We start from the raw sequence: 20,894 nt of genomic DNA on the forward strand, positions 1-20,894 counted from the left end.
GCGAAAGAGCTTGAAGCAGAATAAATGTTTATTAGAGGTAATCGAGGCCAGATGAAGATATATTTATATGATTAATATTCAATAGAAAATTGACATTCACTATGTAATAGTTACATAATAAGATGGTTTATAACCTTACCGCTGATGAGATGTGATGGTACTCGTGAACAAGACTCGGATGACAATCCGAAACTCGGAAGGGGTTACGGTGATAACATTGCATCTGATAACGATAAGATCTCTTGGCGTTCATGTGATTGAACATCTTGACACAGCTCGTTATCAATTTGAAATTGTACCTTTAGAGACTGGAAGGAATGAAATCTTCAAAGTTTTGAGATGAGTACAGCACGGTACTGTGTGAGGATAACCTCATAAGCTTATGCATTGATTAATGGAGAAAATAAGTTGATATGCTGATTGAGCATGTTCGTGTTGTATTTTGGTGTTCCTCTGCGTGAGAAATGAAGAACGAGAAGAGAAGATGGCTCGCTCCAGTATATAAATGTCACGTGATCTGAGATGAAGGGCTGCCCAATTTCGAAGCCCTAGCATTTTTAGTGCGAAACACCAAGCGATGGCGCTAGAGTAAGCAGCAAAGAAAGAGTATACTGACGCATCTCACGAATCCATCGACAACCCAACAACTCAGCAACCGCGTACGTATACCCATATTATTTCATCAAATCTACGGTTCCTGCCATCTCTAGAATCGCTCGCAGATTCTCAAATTGATTCGCCCATCTCTGCGAAATCGATCTATTTACATCTCAAGGGGAAGAACATCACCGCTTACATTTGCCACTTTTACAGTTATCGGAAATATCAATCGACAATATCCCGATAAACCGCAATCATGGGAAAGGTTCACGGATCCCTCGCTCGTGCCGGAAAGGTCAAGTCTCAAACACCAAAGGTACGATTTTTCTGATATAATTCTCGATGGGGGCCATGGACGCCGAAATGGGCGAGTTGGAGTGGCGAACAAGATCTTGAGGGTCATTTAGGCAGCAACATGGGAGAATCGGAATGGGAATGGGATACTTTGACAGGCTACATGATCTTGATGAATCAAATCATGCTAATACGATGTTACAAATAGGTTGAGCCACAAGAGAAGAAGAAGCGCCCCAAGGGACGTGCTGCCAAGAGAGAGAAGTTCGTTCGTCGTTTCGTCAACGTTACTTTGACCGGTGGCAAGAGAAAGGTTCGACAACACCATAAACATTATCGAATTCAAGATGGTTTGCTAATCCAGGAAATAGATGAACCCCAACCCAGGAGCTTAAATAACCAAAAATTGATGGATGGGGAACAAGAGGGGCGTTGCTTGTTACTACACACAAGAATTTCACCACGATGGGTTTACGATTACGATTCAGGAACTAGAGAATATCTACTTCAAGTTCGGACGGGAATCCATTGGTTGAAGGGAAAGCAATCTTCTTTAATGGGCGTATATGTACATTTGAGGAAGTGGTTTGCTGCTGAATTGAGATCAATGTTATCTTGATCTTTCTCCGTCTCAATACTTGTTCATTGGTTTCTGCAGATGTGATGTGATATTACGATGTTTTCTTACGCTGCAAAATGCTGAAGGCGAACTGGGTGGCCCATTTGTGTGGAGTATCGGCCGAGGTCTTGAGAAATGGCCATGGGCTGGCCATCGGCCAGGGGTACTAGAGATTCTAGCCACGAATCTCGGTCCCCTAGATTTCATAGGGATCTGACGACAATCAACAGGTTTCAACATCTTCACATTTCTCTTTCGGTGTTGTGGACACCCGCAAGCCATATATGATACAATCACGAGTTGAATGAACCTTTGCACTCATCATGTCGCGTCGATTACGTCTCAACTGAAATCACTTGTGAAAGATAACAAGATGTCAAATGATCGCTTACTTTGCTTGACTGCCACCGTGAATCTTGGTCTCAGATCTCTTTTCAGCATTCTTTGCACGATTTTTTGTTTTCCATCCTGTATGTACAACATCTTTATTTCTTTCTTTTGCACTTGGCGGAATCAAGGCCATAGTAAACGTGCCGTTTGGATCCTTGGTCACTATTGTATGATGCCAAATTATCGAGGAAGCGAGCTTTAAAGGCGTCTGTTTTCCTTCGTGTTCTCTTTTATTCGTCTTTATACAAGTTGCTAGTTCATCTTCGCTCTCTGGGTGTATAGAACAGACGCTCTAAATCATACTGAGATTTTCTAGGAGATTATGACGCATGATTGTAGCCTCTCTTTTTTCCTCCATCGGACGCCTCTATGACTGGTGATTACTCCAAAACTTACAAGCTGAAAGGTATTTAGCATCCATCCGATTGCGCTGTTCAAACCTTCCTCAGATGTTGAGTTTTTGATAGTACCTGTCTTCTCGGCTGTCATGTCCTTCGCTCATCCAGACTTGAATTGTTTTGCTGTTCATTGGAAAATTCTTTCATGTCTTTCCAGGCTTATCTTGCCCGATTCGAGGAGACCAAATTATCCGGCTATAACTACTTGCACTCTCAAATAAGAGTTTGTTAACCCAAGTCTTGAGACATCTTTGCCGAGTGTTCGACTTTTCTTCGCGCAAATGATTTGCTTGATCATGGTTTTATAAAAATTTCTTTGTTTAGGGTATATACCGTATCTTTATTTCTGATTTCCATGATACAAGGCTCATATCCTACGTACTTGGAATGTGCTTCGAGTCAACTTATCATTCGAGTCCACAAAACAGGGCCGGGGCTCACTCGTCCGGAGCGGGATGTTCGCCCGTATGTTTTCTACTGGTAGAGAACACCTGTCGCTACTAGGCTTTTGTCTAATGAACGACGCCAAGTTTATGATTTACGATTTCAGCCAAAAAAAAATTAATATAAAAAAATTGGTGTTGATAAGTATCGTCCCTAAATATAGTTACCATCTCGTCGTAGACGAAATGCATCTACCATTAGTAGAACATCCGGAAGACATGCGGCCTGTGATCAAGAGATTGGGCATGTCCCTGAAGTCTTGAGGAGGGTGGTGTATTTGCTATTTCCTAACAGTGTCGCTGAGGAATAAGTACGAGAAGGGGGATGTGGATGTGGACTGGATATACAAGCCTCTTGCTTATTGGATAGATCAGTACGAGAATCTTCACGATGGGCGGTAAGGGGATACCTCATGTGTGTGTCGGTTTCAGGCCACTATTCGTAGATGCGCCAGAGAATGAGAGGTACATGGTGCGCCGTTGGCGATGGAAGAAGGATATCAGCCAGGGTTACCGAATCTCTGAGCCTGGATACGGACGTCCAATCACGGGATGAAAGCTTTTGGCACACTGGCGTAGTATAGTGCAGGCTAAAATTGACATCTATGTCGCTTCACTTGTCAAGCGTTCACAGTCATCCTGAAAATCGGTGTATTGATTTGTGAGGTGAGATTTTATGGGATAAGATATCTATAGAAATAGCAACCATAGAGGAGTAAATCAAATACGAAGGGATAGGATGGAGAGCTGCATTAGATACAGATCAAGATTATATAGTACCTATCTGAATCAAGCTTCTTTTGAATCTTTTCTCCCATACAGACAGGGAAAGAATGAAAAGAAAATGAAGCAATGTAGATAAATATTTCAAGACTGTTGTATACAAAACAATACTTATCCCGATATCTTCGCTGTCAACAATACAATGAATACATGTATATCTCTTCCTGCTACTAAAACCTACTTATCAATATTCAACAACTTTGAAAATAAAAAAATCCTCTCTCTCGTTTATTGCATCAACCATTCACAAATACAGATCAAAGTCAAAGTTAAAATCAATCAATCAAATGAATTAAGATCATATTATTGTCCAACTACCACCATCTTAGTGTCTCAGCTGTCTTCTCATGTTCTCTGGCCTCTTTCTGTGCACTCTACTACATTCCCATTGCCATCATTGCCATTCCCATTCCCATCGTAATTGCGATTCCAGCCAACCATCCAAACTCAACAACCAAATCCAGATCCATCGACCCAGCCCAATCCAATCCCTTCAACCCCGTGAATCCATTCAGCACAGCCAGCACGCTCTCCCGTATCTCTCCATGCCCCCAGAAATAGAAGTCCCTATAACAACCCGTCTATCCGGATATCAAATCATGTCATTAAAGAACCCCTCAAACCCTTGATGCGCTGCTCCGACAAAAAGACCAAAAATCGACGTGCAAAAACAAGAGTAAAATCGAATCCAGCCAAGGCCAACCCCTACCATATCCGCCCATACGTCAACCAACCCAGCATAGTCCATACCCATCATCCGTATCTGCTGCAAATAGCTCGCGCGCAGGCACAAATACCATGATCATAATCTCTCAACTCTCAAAATCTTCAAAACACAATGCAAAAGAAGAAAAACCATATTCGCACGATCAAAGTCTCATTTCTCTTAATCTGCGTACAAGAGCTAAGGGATCGAACGACTAGGTAGAATAGAAGGAAAAGCAACATGATATCAAAGCTCTTAATGCTGAAAACAGAAGAAAAAAACAAGTTTCAAAAGAGCCACCCAATATTCCCGCCCCTTCGTGGGGTATAACCTGAGATGCATTACGTTGATTCGATCCATTAAGAAAGAAAAAGCATCATCATCGTATCATTTGTATCTTAAAATATAAAGCGCGAATCCTCGCTGGTATCATAAAAGGCCGAGTATAAGTAACTCCAAGGAACAATCAATTGTAGCCACCAACCCCAGAAAAAATCATAGGAAGGAAAGAACGCCTATTGACGTCATTGGTAAAGAGAACGACAAAGAAGCTCGATCAGAGACTCATGGTTAGCCATTCCCATTCTTGAGGACCAGCACCGGAGCCATTAGGTCCATTTTGACTATTCATAGTCATTCCATGTTGTGAACCTCCCATGCCCATTTGCATTCCAGAACCTCCTTGTCCCATCATTGGTCTTGCTGGCATACCAAATCCATTGCCTAGGCCCATGGATCCATTGGTGCCCATCAATCCCATACCAATAGACTTTGCGGCCTCGTTGCTACCAGTAGAAGCTTCAGGCGAATCAATATCCATACTCTCAATTGCACTAACACTTTTGCTATGTCTTCTTTGTCGCTTAGGTACTGCGTTTGATCGAGGCATACTAGATGCTGCACCAGGGCCGGGTGTTGCTTTGGGTGGAGCAGCTGCTATAGGAACCACACCTTTACCTCCGCTAACACCTGTTGTGCCTGAAGAAGAGCCCGCAGAACCATGATAGGAAGTTGGAGTGCTACCCGCAGTGCTTCCTCCATTTCCTAATGAACCTGTAATTGAAGGGGGGCTAGCACTCTCATTTGCATTTCTTCCATGGCTGCTTGTAGGTGTTGTTACTTGAGTTTGCGGAGCTGTGCTGACCATACTTGTTGCTGCAACCATCGAGTTCTTTCTAGTGTTGGGTCCACTGCTCATTGTGCCTATTTTCTTAGAAGCTCTCGTTGAAGCGCCACCCGAGTTACCAATAGGAAGTGTAGCACCAGATCCTCTATTTCGCTTCTTGATGACATCAGTTTTTAAGGACAAGGGACGTACAACACCGTGGAGCTTAAGGAAGAGACCGCAGGCATTGCAAAGTGGGTGACCTTCAGGATTTCGTCTCCAGAGAGGTGTTGTTTGTGTAAAACAATTCGTACAAGTTGTTGGTACCCCATTATCTCCTTGACCAGCTGCTGCTAGATTGGTAGTTGAACCATGCTTAGATCCACCAGGAGATCCTGGTCTACTGGGTGCAACTGATGAAAATCCTGACATGTTGTTGGTATCTGGTGGTGAATTTGATGCAGAAGGGCCAGAGTTGTCAAACATGCTATTCTGGCCGAGAAGTACTGCATTTGGTGTCGAGGCAGTTCGAGGAATCTTTTGTCTTCTGTCATTTCTTGAACGATTATCGGAGACGGATTGAGTAGAGCCATGATGTCTCCCAAGGGAACCTCCAGATCCATCCCACTCTAATGGTGACGATACCATTTCTGTTCCTCCAATGGTGACTTGTTTTCTTGGTGGACCTCCTGGATATCGTGCTGCCTGAGTATTGAATTGTCCTGACAAACTAGCATCCCACTGCAAGCTACCACTTCCATGCATATCCATGTTCTGGTCGTCCAAAGGTGACTGGGCAAAATCGTGCTGCAACATGAGTGTTCGATCGGCAAAAGCTTGACTTTCATCGTCCTCGTTATCGGAATCGGCTCCAAATGAAAACATGTTTTCGTGGCCAATCTGGACACCGGGAGATCGCACAGGATGATCGGGTTGGAAGACTTGAGATGGATCTATGTGTTGTGACAGATTAAATCCACCGGCGGAGGCAAAGGAGTTGTTCGAGGGGCCGGAGGTTGTCACTGCAGTGAACATAGATCCTCCATTGCCGTTGTACATATATTGAGGTGCCATAGAATTGGAAAGACTTGAAGGCCCTTGATTGAAAGTGTGAGGGCGTTGGTGTCGCATATTCATTCCGTGTGAAAAGTACATTTCCTGTCCCTCTGGAATGGGCTGAGGAGTGGAGACTGTGGAAGGATAAGCACTTCCAGGAGGAGAATAATAATCGTTCGAGTTCAAGGAGGAAGATGGCATCGAGGCATTGTTGTACATTGAAGAGAATGGTCCATGGGGAACGAGGGGTGAATGGGAGGGAGAGAAGTTAAAGTTTTGTTGGAAAGGACCTGCTGAGGTGATAATCGGGTCATTGTCCATGTTGAAAGTATCCAGTTGAAACGGTATACCTGGCACTCCGTGGTTAAATGGTGGGTGAGATTGATTCAAAGAATATTCTTGGAGATCATCGGGGTCATTTGGAATCATTATGCTGTTGACTTGCGGCGAAAAATCGGCCGGTCGTTTGCGGGCCTGTTAGTTTTGTCAGTCTCCAACCTTGATGGCGCTTAAGATGTGATTGAACATTAGAATCACGGGAAAGGGAAAACCTACACGTCGCTCATCAATACTTGTTTTCCTCAAATTTCTCTGCACGTAATTAAATTCTTCGTTACTTCGAGGAGCGTGATGAGGAACTGGGACAGATTGTGGGACCGAAAAGTGCTGTGTCGATTCTTTCCGCATTTTGATAGGAATCGCCGAAGCTATCGAGTTAGACGATCTGTCAATCTCCTTTTTCGTAAGTTCCGGGGAAGGCGACGTGGCGATTCCTGTTGGTGTGGATATACTATCGGAAAGGATATAATCGTCCAAATTCATGGCATCAGAAGTGTCTACAGTATTTTGGTCCGTAGATTTTCTCAGCTGAGCAATTCCACTTGGTCCAGCCGAAGACTGATTTTGTTGAGATAATCTATTAAAATACTGTTAGGGGTTTTCTTCGTAAAGATCAAGGACTCGTCGGCTTCATACCGAGCATTTTCTTCCTCCTGCTTGCGCTTTCGCAGATTCATTGCCATCATGCGCCATGTCAAATTCTCCAATCGCTCCTGATTTGGCAGAGTCTTTTTTGTTTTACTGTATAACTTCCAGATCTGTGTTGCCAAAGGATCTTTCTTTTGCATCTCATCCGTGTTATCGAGCTCCTCGCCGGCGGAGCCATCTTTCCAAGTCGGAAAGAAACTCTCACCAAGCAAATCATCGCGCGCACGGCTTGACGCCGGGTGATCCAGTTTGTCTTCCTGAGCTTTTGCGCTCGCGCCAGAGCTCTTTGTTTGGTCGTTAATATTATCGTAAGTATTCGTTGATTGATTCGCAGATGTCGGTTGAGTAGATTGATTTTCGGGCCTTCGAGGAAATCTATAATCGTGCTGTGTCCCTATCGATTCTGATGATGTAGTATTATTTATTTGCGAGTCTCCACTTGTATGCCAGTCTTCAGATGAGTCGCGGAATCTTTGTAGATACCCCCCACGCTCAAGGTATTGTGCCGTTCCAGGCATTTTGTTGGAGCGACACACCTCCTTCTCGGACGGTCCTCGCCCAATGTAACAGTAATCCCGCAACCGAATCCAATCCTAGGATGCTTCCGCAGAAATGAGCTTATGGCTATGTTCTTTGGATATATTTGTGTTTCTATTCTTCGGGGGAGGGGTTGTTAAATCGAACGATCCCTTTGAGCAAACTTAAACTTTCCGAATTTGCGACGATTGGACGAAGGTCGAACAAATCTAGATTTGTTTTCAAATATGCACTGTTGGATCCGTAATCTTTTTTTTTTCTTCCTCTTAACCCCAAATGCAGCGAGTCAGATGGAAGTGGTGTCGCAAATTTCGCAAATCTTGGCCGAAGATTGGTGGATGACAGACAATTGTTCAAGGGTGCACTTGAGTATTGTTCTTCTTTTCAGGTCGGTATCCGCCAGATTCCAATGCCTTGGTTCGTGCTGAAAATAACAAGAGTTGAATGGATGTTTCCGAGCGTATACTTGGATCTGAATAGAATATGGATATGTGTGAATATATGTATATGTATATGTATATGTAAGAGTATTGATGGTAGATATGGTATGGAAGAGTCTTAAAATAAAGTATGACGGTAAATTTGTAATGTGAATGTGGGTAGTGGGTAGTGGGTTGTGGGTTGTATGTTGGTGGTAATATTAGATAGTGCGGTCTGTAGTGCAGTGTAGTCTGTGAGAAGGTAGGAGGTAAAGAGTTCCGATTTCTTTTCTTCAATCTTCAAAGAGACTTTCTTTCTCTTTCTCTTTCTTTTTCGTCTTGTTTGATTGACCAGTGCATCCACACGCTCCTCTCGCCCTGCCTTGTCTGTCTGTTAAGTACTTTTCCCTTCTTCTCTGCTTGTCTTTCGCTCTGACTCGAGATTCTGAGGTTTTGAGTTCGTCAAACAAAATTGGATTTAACTTTGGCTTTTGAAGGAGAAAGACATCCAGCAAAGCAATAACGAATCACTCTAATAACAATGGATGGGATGGTATTGTATTATTGTCAATGGATATTCCAGGTTCTGTGGTTCCATATGAAAAGGACTGTACCGTAGTATGATCCGGGTGTATTAATTCTTGTATGCGTATGGTGGAGGGTCAGTGGAGTAGAACTAAATTACTCCCCTCCACCCACTAACAAAAATTGTAGGTGGTCGTACCGAGCGAGCAAAGACCTAATATGCTTGCTTCTTTGTGGATATCATTGAAAAGATGGATGGATGGATCATGGACGGATGGGTGTGAAATGTGGATGAAATTATGGATTCGATTTTAGATGAAATATATCACACACGGAGGAAATGGGGGAGAGATCAAACATGTCCAACTACATACAAATCCCAAATGGTTGGATCTTGAGTAGCTATCAGACAGTTCCTATTCACAGTGTTATACATAGTCTTGCTTCATTTTGGTATTCGTCAAGTACAATCTACATGTAGGTATGTCTGCATTTCTCAATAAGGTTCTGGCTGTCGATATAATATGTACGGAGCAGATGGTACCGAATTGAAGGCACCCAAACATAGAGTTAGAAGCTAGTCAGTATCACATTGATACATTAGCTCTCCTGTCTGTTGATATTCCACGGCCTCCATTGGCTCAAGATGGATTCGCGTACTTGAGTAGAGCACGAATCACGAATCACGATTCACGATTCACAATGCAACTTCGAATCTAGTGTCAATATATAACAAGGAAAATGGTAGCTGCTGGATGCCGCGTTGGTGGAAGACACAGCACATTGGCATCGAAAAGGCTAAATAGTGAAATCGAAATGCCAAAAAGCTTCCAGAATCATGAATAAGGTTCAAACCATGCCTAGGGAACCCTAATCACGTACAAAGAAAATGAGAAGTCTGTCATGATTCATGGTTGTCAATGAGTGATCTACTTCATCGTGACCGGAGCATAATGCTGTCCACGTATTGATCTCCTCCCAATAATGTAAGGATATCGCATTCCACGAGGAAAGTGGCAAAGGGTCATTGAGGGGTTAGTTTGTGGGTACAATACAATGTCCTCAATCTCCAAAACTTGCCTCTCAACTCACTCACGACTCACGAGACAGAAAGAACGGAGACACTTTCGATTCAATTCTCCCCACATTGGAGACTGAAATAGGATTCAAGGATCATCGCAAAAAAAGCCTCTACTACATACTGTATGCTGTATGCTGTAATGTACTGCGATGCAATAGCTAGGGATTCTGAGATACCTTGTACTTTCCTGCTTTGTGATTGCCAGCCAAAGACAGAAATGCTGCATGAAGTTACGAGTAGTTTGGTTACTTGGGTGAGATTCTGGCCACTGTATCACCGATGTAATCCGTTGATTTCCATAATTCGACATCGATTTTGCCCCCCTTCAATAACACTCGCTTCCCTTCCTCGATACTTGTTTGGGCTTCAACTCATGCAAGATACCTCCCATCAACCTGCACCGTAACAACGACTAGCAAACGCTCTTGCAGCAAATGGATAAAGCCAAAGTGCGTTCTCGTCATTGCCAAGCTAAAAAATATATATAAAAAATGCCCCTTCATGTTCAACGCAACGCGGACCGGATCACACCAATATAAAATTTCATATGTAGAATTTGACCACAAGCAGAGTAAGGTTACCAAGCCTGAAAGAATGCAGGGCTGTGTTTAAGTCCGGAAAAAGGAAAGGGATAAAGTGTCTATTGCACGTAGATCGGTAATGTCTATGATCGAAAGCATGGCGTAAAACTGCCTTAGATTTTCTTGATCATGGAACATATCCGGTATGCTGACGCCAGACGGTCCTATTCCAAGGGCATCGAATGGCTGAGAGGCGAGGATTTGAAGCTTGACTTTACCCTGTAATTTGTCCCGCGCAGCATGGCTGAAATTATGTGGGTGAATCACGGCACCATGGGTAGTCCAAGTGGGGGGTGTAACTTATAGTGTGAAAGTCACCTAAACATCGAGACGACAACGGAGGTCACCTCGGTGTGATTTGGAGGAAGACCGCCGGGAACGAAGTATGTTAAAGCCACACGGCTGGCAACAGTACTGATACTTGGCTATCGTATTATTCGTATCCCTCCGAGAATGAATAAACGTTTCATGTTCAACAGCCATCGCAAGTGTGAATAGATTTATGTGCTTCCCCAGGACATGCTCTTGAACAGCCATCGAGTTTGATTACACCAAATTGAGTATTATACATGATTACCAGCATCCTATTTCACGAATATCATATCCTTCTCAACTATAGTGTCATTTATATTTAGTCCCAGGGTTCTGCACTTTTTCTGGGATACCATTGCATTGACTGTTATTGGGCAAGAACAGCATGTCTGACAACTTTAAAAATTGTGGTCCTCGTCTAGTTGACATCGGACATAAGATCTCATTTGGGAAGTGCGACTTTACGAAAGTGGGATTCCGAATGTGAAATGGAGACTCAACGTGAAAGACAACGTCAGGGTCTGAAGATCCCCGAAATGTTTGGAGAGAGGGCACGAGATCCTGTTTCAATGAAGGAGGAGGAAGAGGAAAGTCGTGACTTTTGAGAGGAAGAATTTGATCCCAAAGTGAGAGCAAGAGTCCACGAGCTTTTCATTTTAAAATTTGTCAAAAAGCTAAATAGTGACAAGAATTCATTTAAAAAAAAATAAAAAAAAACTCTATTCATACACTTGAAAATTAGTTAATTTGGTGCATGTGGCATACGGCAATGCTGTGTTAGTATGAATTGATATTTCATCCGGTTTGACCATATTGTGGTTGGTGCATAAGCCTTGTCCACATCAACTTCCCCCTACTCGCCTACTCCCCTCATCTATAAACCCTCGTTTGTGACTTAACTTATAAAGCTCGACATCATTTTGCACAGACGACTAAAGACCAAGTTCAGTTGTCTCGGTGCGTATATATGCAATATAATATGCAAGTACAACAAGGCTAACTACGAAAAGCGTGTTAAACAATGTACCTTATTCAAGTAGCTCGAATCTCGCATGGCATAGAGTTGGGTATGGCGCAACTTAGATCACAGCGGAAAGCCGACGATTTGAACGGATTAGGTCTGCGAGTCGGACTTTGAAAGAAAGGTAAGCATTTCAAATTGCCACAAGCTGTGTCCCTCTCATTAGTCTCTGCGTTGCGCGTACGTGACAACAGATTCACAATAGACTTGTTCTCGACTTTCGGCGTTATTTCTTCTTAAGAACCAGATCATCGATAAAGCACTGTGAGATCAATTACACATTTGATTTATCCCCTGTCCTCTGTATAGAAAGTAATTTGTTCATCACGAAGTAGATATGATGTTGCCAGTTGAATTTGACGTCAGTACCCCAGTATGCGCAACAAGTATACTGATGTCAATAATATCAATCTGGTTGCGAAAGCGGCCTCTCTCCCGCGCTTTTTCGTGGGGTCCTTGTATGCTGAGGAGGGGAGTATGGTATGGTTTTGGGGGGGGGGCTTAGTGGGGTGAGACCTCCCCTCCATGGACAGATCTTAATCGATGCACACAGACTTCATTCAGCCTGAAGCTTCATGCCCATGATGCCATCCATGATTGTTGATCATGCTTCTAGACATGCAGCGATTTCAAGAGCGATGTGACATTTCACTACTATCGAAGTGACATTATAGCTGGTAACAAACCTAGGTACTTCCATTTGATATCACGTATCTTCATTCGTCACGTATATCTCGGACCGATGGTTTCCCAAAAGTGTGTGCTTAACACTTTCATGCCCGTTCATCTCAAGTGTTTCGAGAGGAGTGATTGGTTGTTTCGATTCTCAAGAGAAGTAGTCGTTAGTTGATGGATCTTACCGTTAGCACTTGGACGCGAACTTCCTCCCTAGAACCATACTTCCGGAGCGGGATTGCAGTAATAAGCCTAACCGTGTATAGCTAATAGGCCGATTTGAAATTCCGAAAGCTCCCGACAGTTCAAGTCGCAATACAATAATACGGAATTGCCCGAACTAGACCCATTTCTTATGCTACTTCTTAAGCCCAAATGTCAAAACGAAGGGTAGCGAATTTCAATGATTGTCATTATTTTGTTTGTAGACCCTCGGCCGAAACCCATCATACATGGATATGCTTTAACGGCTCTCGTGCATATGGAATAATAAACCGGGAAATCCTAAGAAGAAGAGCCTCATGCAATCTAGATCAAAGGACCCTTAATATCAGGGTTGACTTTTGGAGCCCTTCGGCGTAACTGTTTAGTGTCTTTCGCTTCACGAATGGGGGACGGACGTAACCGTAGGCTCTAAGTATTATTAAAATCCAGGACGCAAGATATGCGAATTGGAGCTTTGTGTAGATCTGTTGAGCGTAGTATAGAGGTTAATTCCACTGTAACATTACCGAAAGTTTCATCGCTTCTCTAAGAAACTTGACCTCAGGATAAATTCCGGTTGTCGCGGCTGTAGCGCAATTTCGTGAATCAGTTGTCCAGCTCTCCATGGGCCACCTTGAAACTACTAGACTACCGATACTACCGACGGAAGAATTAAAATGCGAAAATATACCTAACTTGTTTCCGTGTGGTTTGCACGCGACATTTCACTGACCGTTTGTTAAAAATTAGTACAGTCCTTCGCTGATGGTTCAAAGTGAGTGGGTGGACTTTGCCATCCCCCCATTTTGGGGATAGACTTGAGATGGCATGTCCACTCACTTGCAGTTGTTTTGCATGTGAAGAAGATCCATCGTCGGGCTGTCAGGCGTTCAAGTTAGTGCTTTTCTATTTTTTGTCTTCCTTGAGACAGACACCAGGATTACCTCGTGCTAGACCCACCGAATTCGGAGCGATTGCGGTGTATTGATCGCAAACAGAGTCGTGAATATACTTGAGACTGTGCTGAAATGATAGTGTTGTTCATTCTCCGCACCAATCCTAGGAAGTAACTATTGGTAACCTACTTTCAGACTTCAGTGTCAAATTAGCGAAACGACTTTGAAAATTGTCTAGTGATTAGTATATCCTTGCGTGGGGGAACCATGAAAAAGTTCAAAATGGTGAACAGGCCAGCCGTCAAGGATCTTTTTCTGCACGTTCATGGAGTTACATGTGCTCTGCATTGGATATGCGGGGGCAAAGATGAGCGAGGCCTAGGATACTGGGCACCCTCATACCCTAGGAAACGAATCTAAAGGATTTCGAAATGGCTGAGATAGGATGCGAAACTGGCAAAACCATTGGATCAAGTTGCCAACATGCGTGGGGGGTCAACAATGCAAGGTAATTTCATTCGAACTGCTGCCCTCGCGAATACAATCTGAAGTAGGAAATGATTTGAGATCCACCATACATGTCAAACTAGTTTTGAAGGCTCGGAGAGGTCGTCCGTTGGATAAATTGAGGAAAGAATCGATAGAGGAATCGCCGTTGGATTATTAATTTCCGTACAACATTTGGTTTCTTGAATGTGAAGATCGAGCGATGGTCCGATGGAGGATCGAGTTATTGCCTTGATAATGTGATATGTCGATAATGGACTTCGTTTATTGCGGTAATTATTGACGGTAGATGCGGATGTAAGAAGTTCGTACTTGTATTGTATATGTGTGCGATGATTGTAACCTTGTGTTTGTGTTTGTGTTTGCTTGAAGAGAAGATGGGGACGGGATGGCGACAGTTCCTTAATATTTATTCATCATGTGACCTTCCTTGATTTGAGTTCGAAATTCTTCACAGAGTCCAGTCGAAAAATTGTCCATCACAAAAACTCGACCATAAAATATGATACTTTTCATTCCAGTACGGGATGAGGGCACACGACATCTTATATAACCACAACTCTAATCTCATCTGCATCACACCTTATCTATCTTTCGTCGGTTTCAACATCGGGTCTACAAATGATACCATCCTGCACAATCTAATCAAGACTGACAAGGTATTTCGCATTCCTGGGAAGACTGATTGATTGTATCTTGGCCTCTCATTCGGTTCGCGACAACGCTTGTACCCGTCCCTCAATTCCGCTGATAACATAGCTGCCAGATGGTCATATCGAGATGAGATAAGTGAAGATATGCCATTCTATTTGACCATTTGATGTAAATGGGGGAAGGCCGCACAATATCAGAAACGTGGGACCCCAGTAACTCGGGAGATCATTTCCCTCTTATCCTTCAAGATATACACCCTAATAGGCAACTCAACCTTTTTACATCGGTTTTCTCAATGCCCTCCATAGTAAGGTGTACAAACACGCAAGTTCGAAACCTTAGTCATTCATCCTTATGAACCTTATCTTTTCATCTCAAGTGAATGATGTCTTTTCACTCATACATCTGATAGTTGTCGGATTGTCCCAAGAGAGGAGGAGTTTAAGGCTGTTGGTGAATCAGGAAGCCTCTACCAAGACTTCGTTCCATCAACTCACCTGTTTCGTTTGTCTTGTTTCCTAATTTGTCCTGTGGATAAAAAGTATCATGGGCGATATGAATTTGATAGGGTAAATAAGACCCGATGCAGCATCATCTGTTTGCCTTATCTATGGCACAATATCTTGGAATTTATCTCTTCAAGACGACCGATTCACTCTATTTCCATTGTGACATCCGTTTACTATTTCAATATCATCTGGAGCATCCTTTCAGCAACCCGGTGTCAGATTATTAGCCTAAGGAATTCAAGCCAATACAAATATTTGTCATTCACAGGTCACACCCTACCGTCTAAAATAACTTTCACAAATACTCCGATTGATCAGAACTTGTGCCTGCATCTTTGATCATAATCATAATCATATCATAATCAGGTTTCAACAAGCCTCCAATAGCATTATCAGTTGTAAAGTACACCTTCGACATGGCGATCGAAAAACCTTCGTGTGATGTTCAATCCGTCTGTTGAAAAGGGAAATACTTCGTCGATGCTATTTATAACTCTGAACAATAACAATAACTTATCTTCGTTACTATAGCTAGTCAAGATTCACCTTCTTTGTTCTTCACATGATCCCCAAAATAAGTCGTGAATAAAATAATAACTTTGCTTTGTCTTCGCCCATTCACACAGGTCCAGCTTCAACATCAAGTTCTTTGATAAATTCGATCAAGTCTAGTCAAGATGGCTTCTGTAACTACCATTAGCGGAAACCATGGGCACTCGTGGCTTCCGATTTAAGAATACTACAGTTTCATACAATACTACAACCTCATACAATATGGCGACACTGAACTATTCTTTACGGGTCAACGACGCGGTTTCGGACGCAGCTGGTATCTTAGCATCTGCGCCTCCTAATTACATCGTTCCGGCCGATACTGCTACTATTCCACCGTCGACTGGTAGTACCCTTGCTCCTCCTGACAGTTCGGTAACTCAATCACCATCATACTCGTTCCCAGATCCTAATGTCCTCATTCTCACTACTTTCTCAACAACCACCGTTCCGTATGTAGATCCGGTCATACAAGTTCCTACTCTATCTTCAGACCAACCAACAACTGAATATTTCACAACTATCACTTCATCTACTTCCATATTATTTGGCTTTCCCGTAGTTTCCGCGGCACCATCAAGTACTATAAACATCATCCCTTCTTCTACGATACTTCCAAATATCTCACCTACATCATTCACTCCAACTCCGACTCTTACGCCATCATACATCATTCCCACCACTCTAAAAACATTATCTTCCACTCAATCACCACTATCAACGCAAGCACCTACCTCTCTTACATCCACCACAACACTCCCCACCAACTCTAACTCTTCATCTAGCCACCTCGGAGCCTACATAGGTGGCGCTGTCGGTGGTGCCGCAATTATCATCCTTTTTCTTCTCGTCATCTTCTGTCTTGCCCGCCGTCGCAAACCTAGATCCCCCAAACACCATCCCGACCGTCCCGCGTTCATCGGCGGCTACGAATTAAAATTAGATAAAGTAGGGGATTTAAAACGTGTTGTCCATGAGAAAATAGTTAGGAGAAATACATTTGAAGCGTGGAAGAGAGGTGTTGTACCTGGTCTTAAGCATGATGCGGATGATATGGCTGGGAAAAGTGAAATCAGTATTAGTGGTGGAACACCTCAAACTGGATATTCAAGTCCGCTAGGAGATGTTGCGGAAGGCGTGATTTCGCGGGGCCCGGATCGGGAGAGAAAAGAATCGTTTGGAGGAGAGGAACAGAGCGAAGTTGGAGATAATGAGGATAGATATGTGGTCTCGCCAATTGAGGGGGAGCAGAAACCTTCGAGACCTGTATCTGGTATTAGTCCTTTGATATTTGAATGGGAAAATAGAGCAGATCAAAGGGGAGATTCAACAACTGGTATGATTGGACAGGCAATATAGATTTGGGGGACTTACATCAGGCACATACAAGATACAAGAAAAGAAGCACATAGATCGAGTGTACATACTACTATATATAGATTAGATACAGCTAGCAACTTCAATTTAACGCAGACTACCTTTGAACTGAATGATATACATGTATCCACGTACACTCGCAATAGTAGCGACCACCTTTCCCATCTCAAATCCCAATCCCGATCTGTCTCACTGCCACACTTTGTCAGATCTGCGTTTTGATATATATATTATCAATTTTGGCACACTCTCAACAAACAACACAATCTCAAGCGGCTTTAGCTCACTTGGGAGAGCGCCAGACTGAAGTCCACTTCAGGAACCTAATAGATTCTATCTGTTTATCTGGAGGCACTGTGTTCGATCCACAGAAGCCGCATTCTGCGAGTTGAGGACCACCTTGATTTATATTCTCTTTTGCCATTTCTTCTTTTACATTGAATAGAATGCCAAAATAGCATTTTTTGGAGGTCTCGGATAGTAGTGAATGTGGGGAGAAAATCTTGTGAAAAAGGTGGAGATGAAAAAGTAGGGTAGCTCGGCTCGGGCGTGAGACTCCTAAGTGGGGAGAAGAGGGGTAGGCGAATCGGTATTCTCCTTTCTTTTGCCGAATATGTTTATCGTAGCGTCGTACTCTGTCGATAAAGTAACTAACTGCCTTCCTTGGATTAGATTTTGTTATTTTTGGATTTCGTTCTGGAGTTCAAGTAAAGTCAGTCCTTCTGTGTTGATATTGTAGTGAATAAATAGTCTTCTCGTTGAGGGTTTTCTCTAGTCTCACGGGATCGGCGTGCCATTATTTGAGAGATATTGATTTGAAGTCTTATTCATTGAGTTTGCATTATTACTTGGTATCTACTATAATAAACCATCTACGCTAGATAAAATCGCCCTTGACATCTCAGACACGGATTGATACAGGCGTTGTGGAGGCTCTGCTTTTGGCATCCCGGGTGAGCCTTGACAGTTGAGAGAAAATGTCAGATACATAGGTCTACGAGTTGGCGAGTTGATGAGCCACTGAGGTGGGAAAGGTTTGAGTTGAATGTCTGAGTTGAATCCAGAAAACTCTGGTGGGATATATATAATCAGGTAGTCCTGCTATGTGAGCTTTGTTTGGTATATCTCGGGCTAAGGAGTCTAATGTTTTCATCATCGATTGGAGCGAGACAATGATTGAGCCACAGGTCTTTTGTATTTCCATTACGGTTATCCAACGCATCTCCCAACTTCGTGCCTGGCAAAAAACATATGTGAAAGTTATAGATACGGTTCACTGAAGAAGTTCATTGGAAGAATGACACGGAAGTAAGTAGTGTGAGGATAAATCTTCTAAATAGACCTTGCCCAAAGCAGAACACTGCTTTCTATATACATTGAATGTGGAAAGTTGAAGCTGATAATTTTACAATGGCACAACTTCGTTTCATTATCACACTTTTTTGCCATTTACATACATTACAAGACACAATGCTGTCAGTTGGAAAGGACTGTGGTAATTATCTTGACGATCTTCATAACGGCATACCACAGATCTTGATTCCATGCCCAAGGTGAGCACGAAGCTTTTGACTACAAACCGGATCCCAATTACCCGCAGCACCAACTGGACAAATCTTTTAGAGCTGCTCTCTATCGACTTGGGAACCCTGACCTTTGAACACAAGATGGTATCGTCACCCTGAATGAAGGGAAACTCCATAAATAAGAGTTCCTAACCATTAGACTTCGTCGATATAGGCCGGTAGAGACCTAGTAACTGTCCCTTCATCCACCCACATCAAAAGCGACAACATTGTACGTGTATTATTACTCCAAAGCCATATGTTTTTCGAACGACAAAACATGTTCTTGCCAACGAACATCGATATTCTATTCAGGCAAGTTTTTCCACATATATCATTCGAACGCTGGTTGCCATAACAAAGATGAATAACTGTGGGTTGTCGGTCTTCAGTGCATGTCGTCCCCCACCTTCTGCTGAATTGATGTGGGTCTTTTGAAATTTCGCATTTATATAACAAAATATGCGACTCGCTCAGCATCAAACATCCCTCGTGGCGCAATTGGCTAGCGCGTTCGACTGTTAAGTGAAGCAATTCATTCGTACAGATAAATCGAGAGGTTCGTGGTTCGACCCCACGCGAGGGAGTTTCTCTTTTGTTTTTTTTGCACCGATATTCGACGATTGACATCTTCATAATCGAATAGGCCGGCTTTTGGAGGAAATCATTAAGTCAAGGAATTTGCTGAGCCATCGGCTGGTTGCATGAGCAAAGAAAATGACTACCTAGGGAAACAAGGGTAGAGAGGGAGAAATAAGAAGTTTTGTTTGAATTTTAGATTTTATCCTCCCCATTGAACAACAGTTCGCTCGTCAATATCGATTAACGATCCATTCATTCTAATCTTCTTGAACCTTTCTCTAGTACAAAGGTTGGTGCTGGTTCAGCCCACCAGAGTGAGATTCGTCTTCTGCTTCTGTTTCTGCTTCTGCTTCTTACGTTCCTTGGTCGACGCAAGATAGAGAGAAGCATGAGAAATGATAGCTTCGGAGATAGGGTTGCTATCTCAGTCTTTCGCGAAGGATCGTGGTTTAGATTGTCTTAAAGCCGTGAAGAGATGGATATGCATGCCGAGAGCCCTATTGGCAATCGCAGTCTTAACTGGGACGGCAATCTTTTGCCCGTGCCGGAACTGGCCATTTGATATCCTACTGCGTGTGTAGGTTTCAATGTTTTTCTCTCATATCCGAATCCACATGCCTCCTGCCTCCTAGACTATTCGTAGCCAAAACGTACGTTCAAAAATCGGAGTCAGAGTCCTCCTTACGCTCTGCTGCCCGATTGCTGTTTCCTTTTGTTTGCCCCTGTCCCTGCTGTTGTTGCTGTGCACTCCCCGCGATTGTCTCTTCTCCTAGAACTTTGCTTGCAGCCATGAATCTGTCAAAGAAATCGTTAGCCATATCCTTTCTATAGAACTCGGTTTGAAGAATCTGAAAAATGAAACAGTAAACTTACAATCCTCCATGATAAGCACCCAAGCCTCGAATAGACTCAGCTTGTATACTAGTATTTCGTAGAAGATTCTCAAGATCACCAAGGTTGGCAGAGAGTTGTGCGAGTTGTGCGTGTAGATGAGACTGGAGTTGTTAGTTGAATTTGTTGAATGCCTTGTTTTGAATAAGAGACGAAAGTATTGAATGATAGAGTATCAAATTGGAAAGGGAGTATTAATAGAGTATCTAGAGGGAATTGGAAATCATACCAGCTGTCGAGGTTTGGTACTACTACTGGGTGCAGTGGAAAGACGAGGTGCACCGCCGCTGGGAAGTCTAGATGACATTGTTGTAGGATCTAGATGGGAAAAATGCGATATTGAGTGAAGAAGTCAAATGGAGAAATTCCAAAGATTCGAGACACCTGATAAGTCTGTGGTTGCGCAGGAGGTGGTTTGGACCTATGGAGGGGTAGGTAATTATCGAGGAAAGACTTGATCCGAGTTACCACAACACTCTTATTCACGGTAAATACAAATGTCGTTTACCTGTAATATGACTTTGAGAAACGAGGGACGTTTTGTATTATCTTTCAGTCTGAAGTCTTGAAATGTTTGTTATATTGCACAGCAGTAAGCTGCGTGTGTTTAGAAGAAAGCACCTTG

At 43.0% G+C, this 20,894-nt stretch overlaps 6 protein-coding genes across 6 annotated transcripts; 3 read left to right on the forward strand and 3 right to left on the reverse strand.

Moving 5' to 3' along the window:
- Positions 1–813: 813 nt before the first annotated feature.
- Bfra_008388 (putative 40s ribosomal protein) lies at positions 814–1,827 on the forward strand. Its single transcript, XM_037338751.1, has 3 exons — positions 814–916; positions 1,103–1,207; positions 1,266–1,827. The coding sequence occupies exons 1-3, from the start codon at positions 857–859 to the stop codon at positions 1,287–1,289; spliced, it is 189 nt and encodes a 62-aa protein (XP_037192057.1). The 5' UTR covers positions 814–856; the 3' UTR covers positions 1,290–1,827.
- A 2,962-nt stretch (positions 1,828–4,789) lies between these two features.
- Positions 4,790–7,899, reverse strand: Bfra_008389 (putative nitrogen regulatory protein area protein; the record flags this gene model as incomplete). Its single annotated transcript, XM_037338752.1, has 3 exons — positions 4,790–6,868; positions 6,950–7,310; positions 7,370–7,899. 3 exons carry the CDS (start codon positions 7,897–7,899, stop codon positions 4,790–4,792), a joined length of 2,970 nt encoding a protein of 989 aa, XP_037192058.1.
- A 6,203-nt stretch (positions 7,900–14,102) lies between these two features.
- Positions 14,103–14,540, reverse strand: Bfra_008390 (uncharacterized protein; the record flags this gene model as incomplete). Its single annotated transcript, XM_037338753.1, has 2 exons — positions 14,103–14,177; positions 14,220–14,540. Coding segments are annotated over 2 exons (396 nt in total), but the record flags the coding sequence as incomplete, so codon positions are not given.
- A 548-nt stretch (positions 14,541–15,088) lies between these two features.
- On the forward strand, positions 15,089–15,315 carry Bfra_008391 (uncharacterized protein; the record flags this gene model as incomplete). The annotated part of the gene is made up of 2 exons (XM_037338754.1): positions 15,089–15,100; positions 15,136–15,315. 2 exons carry the CDS (start codon positions 15,089–15,091, stop codon positions 15,313–15,315), a joined length of 192 nt encoding a protein of 63 aa, XP_037192060.1.
- Positions 15,316–16,010: 695 nt separating this feature from the next.
- On the forward strand, positions 16,011–17,213 carry Bfra_008392 (uncharacterized protein; the record flags this gene model as incomplete). Its single annotated transcript, XM_037338755.1, has 1 exon — positions 16,011–17,213. One exon carries the CDS (start codon positions 16,011–16,013, stop codon positions 17,211–17,213), a length of 1,203 nt encoding a protein of 400 aa, XP_037192061.1.
- A 2,821-nt stretch (positions 17,214–20,034) lies between these two features.
- On the reverse strand, positions 20,035–20,576 carry Bfra_008393 (uncharacterized protein; the record flags this gene model as incomplete). Its single annotated transcript, XM_037338756.1, has 3 exons — positions 20,035–20,173; positions 20,252–20,373; positions 20,499–20,576. 3 exons carry the CDS (start codon positions 20,574–20,576, stop codon positions 20,035–20,037), a joined length of 339 nt encoding a protein of 112 aa, XP_037192062.1.
- Positions 20,577–20,894: the final 318 nt, after the last annotated feature.

This window comes from Botrytis fragariae, assembly GCF_013461495.1.
Source record: "Botrytis fragariae strain BVB16 chromosome Unknown tig00000061, whole genome shotgun sequence".
In the NCBI taxonomy this organism is placed as follows: Eukaryota; Fungi; Ascomycota; class Leotiomycetes; order Helotiales; family Sclerotiniaceae; genus Botrytis; species Botrytis fragariae.

Bases quoted from the DNA above. Each gene is read 5' to 3' on its own strand.
- Bfra_008388 (XM_037338751.1), top strand. From the start codon at position 857: ATGGGAAAGGTTCACGGATCCCTCGCTCGTGCCGGAAAGGTCAAGTCT. The intron at 917-1,102 runs GTACGATTTTTC...TGTTACAAATAG, and splicing joins TCAAGTCTCAAACACCAAAG to GTTGAGCCACAAGAGAAGAA. The intron at 1,208-1,265 runs GTTCGACAACAC...TCCAGGAAATAG, and splicing joins TGACCGGTGGCAAGAGAAAG to ATGAACCCCAACCCAGGAGC.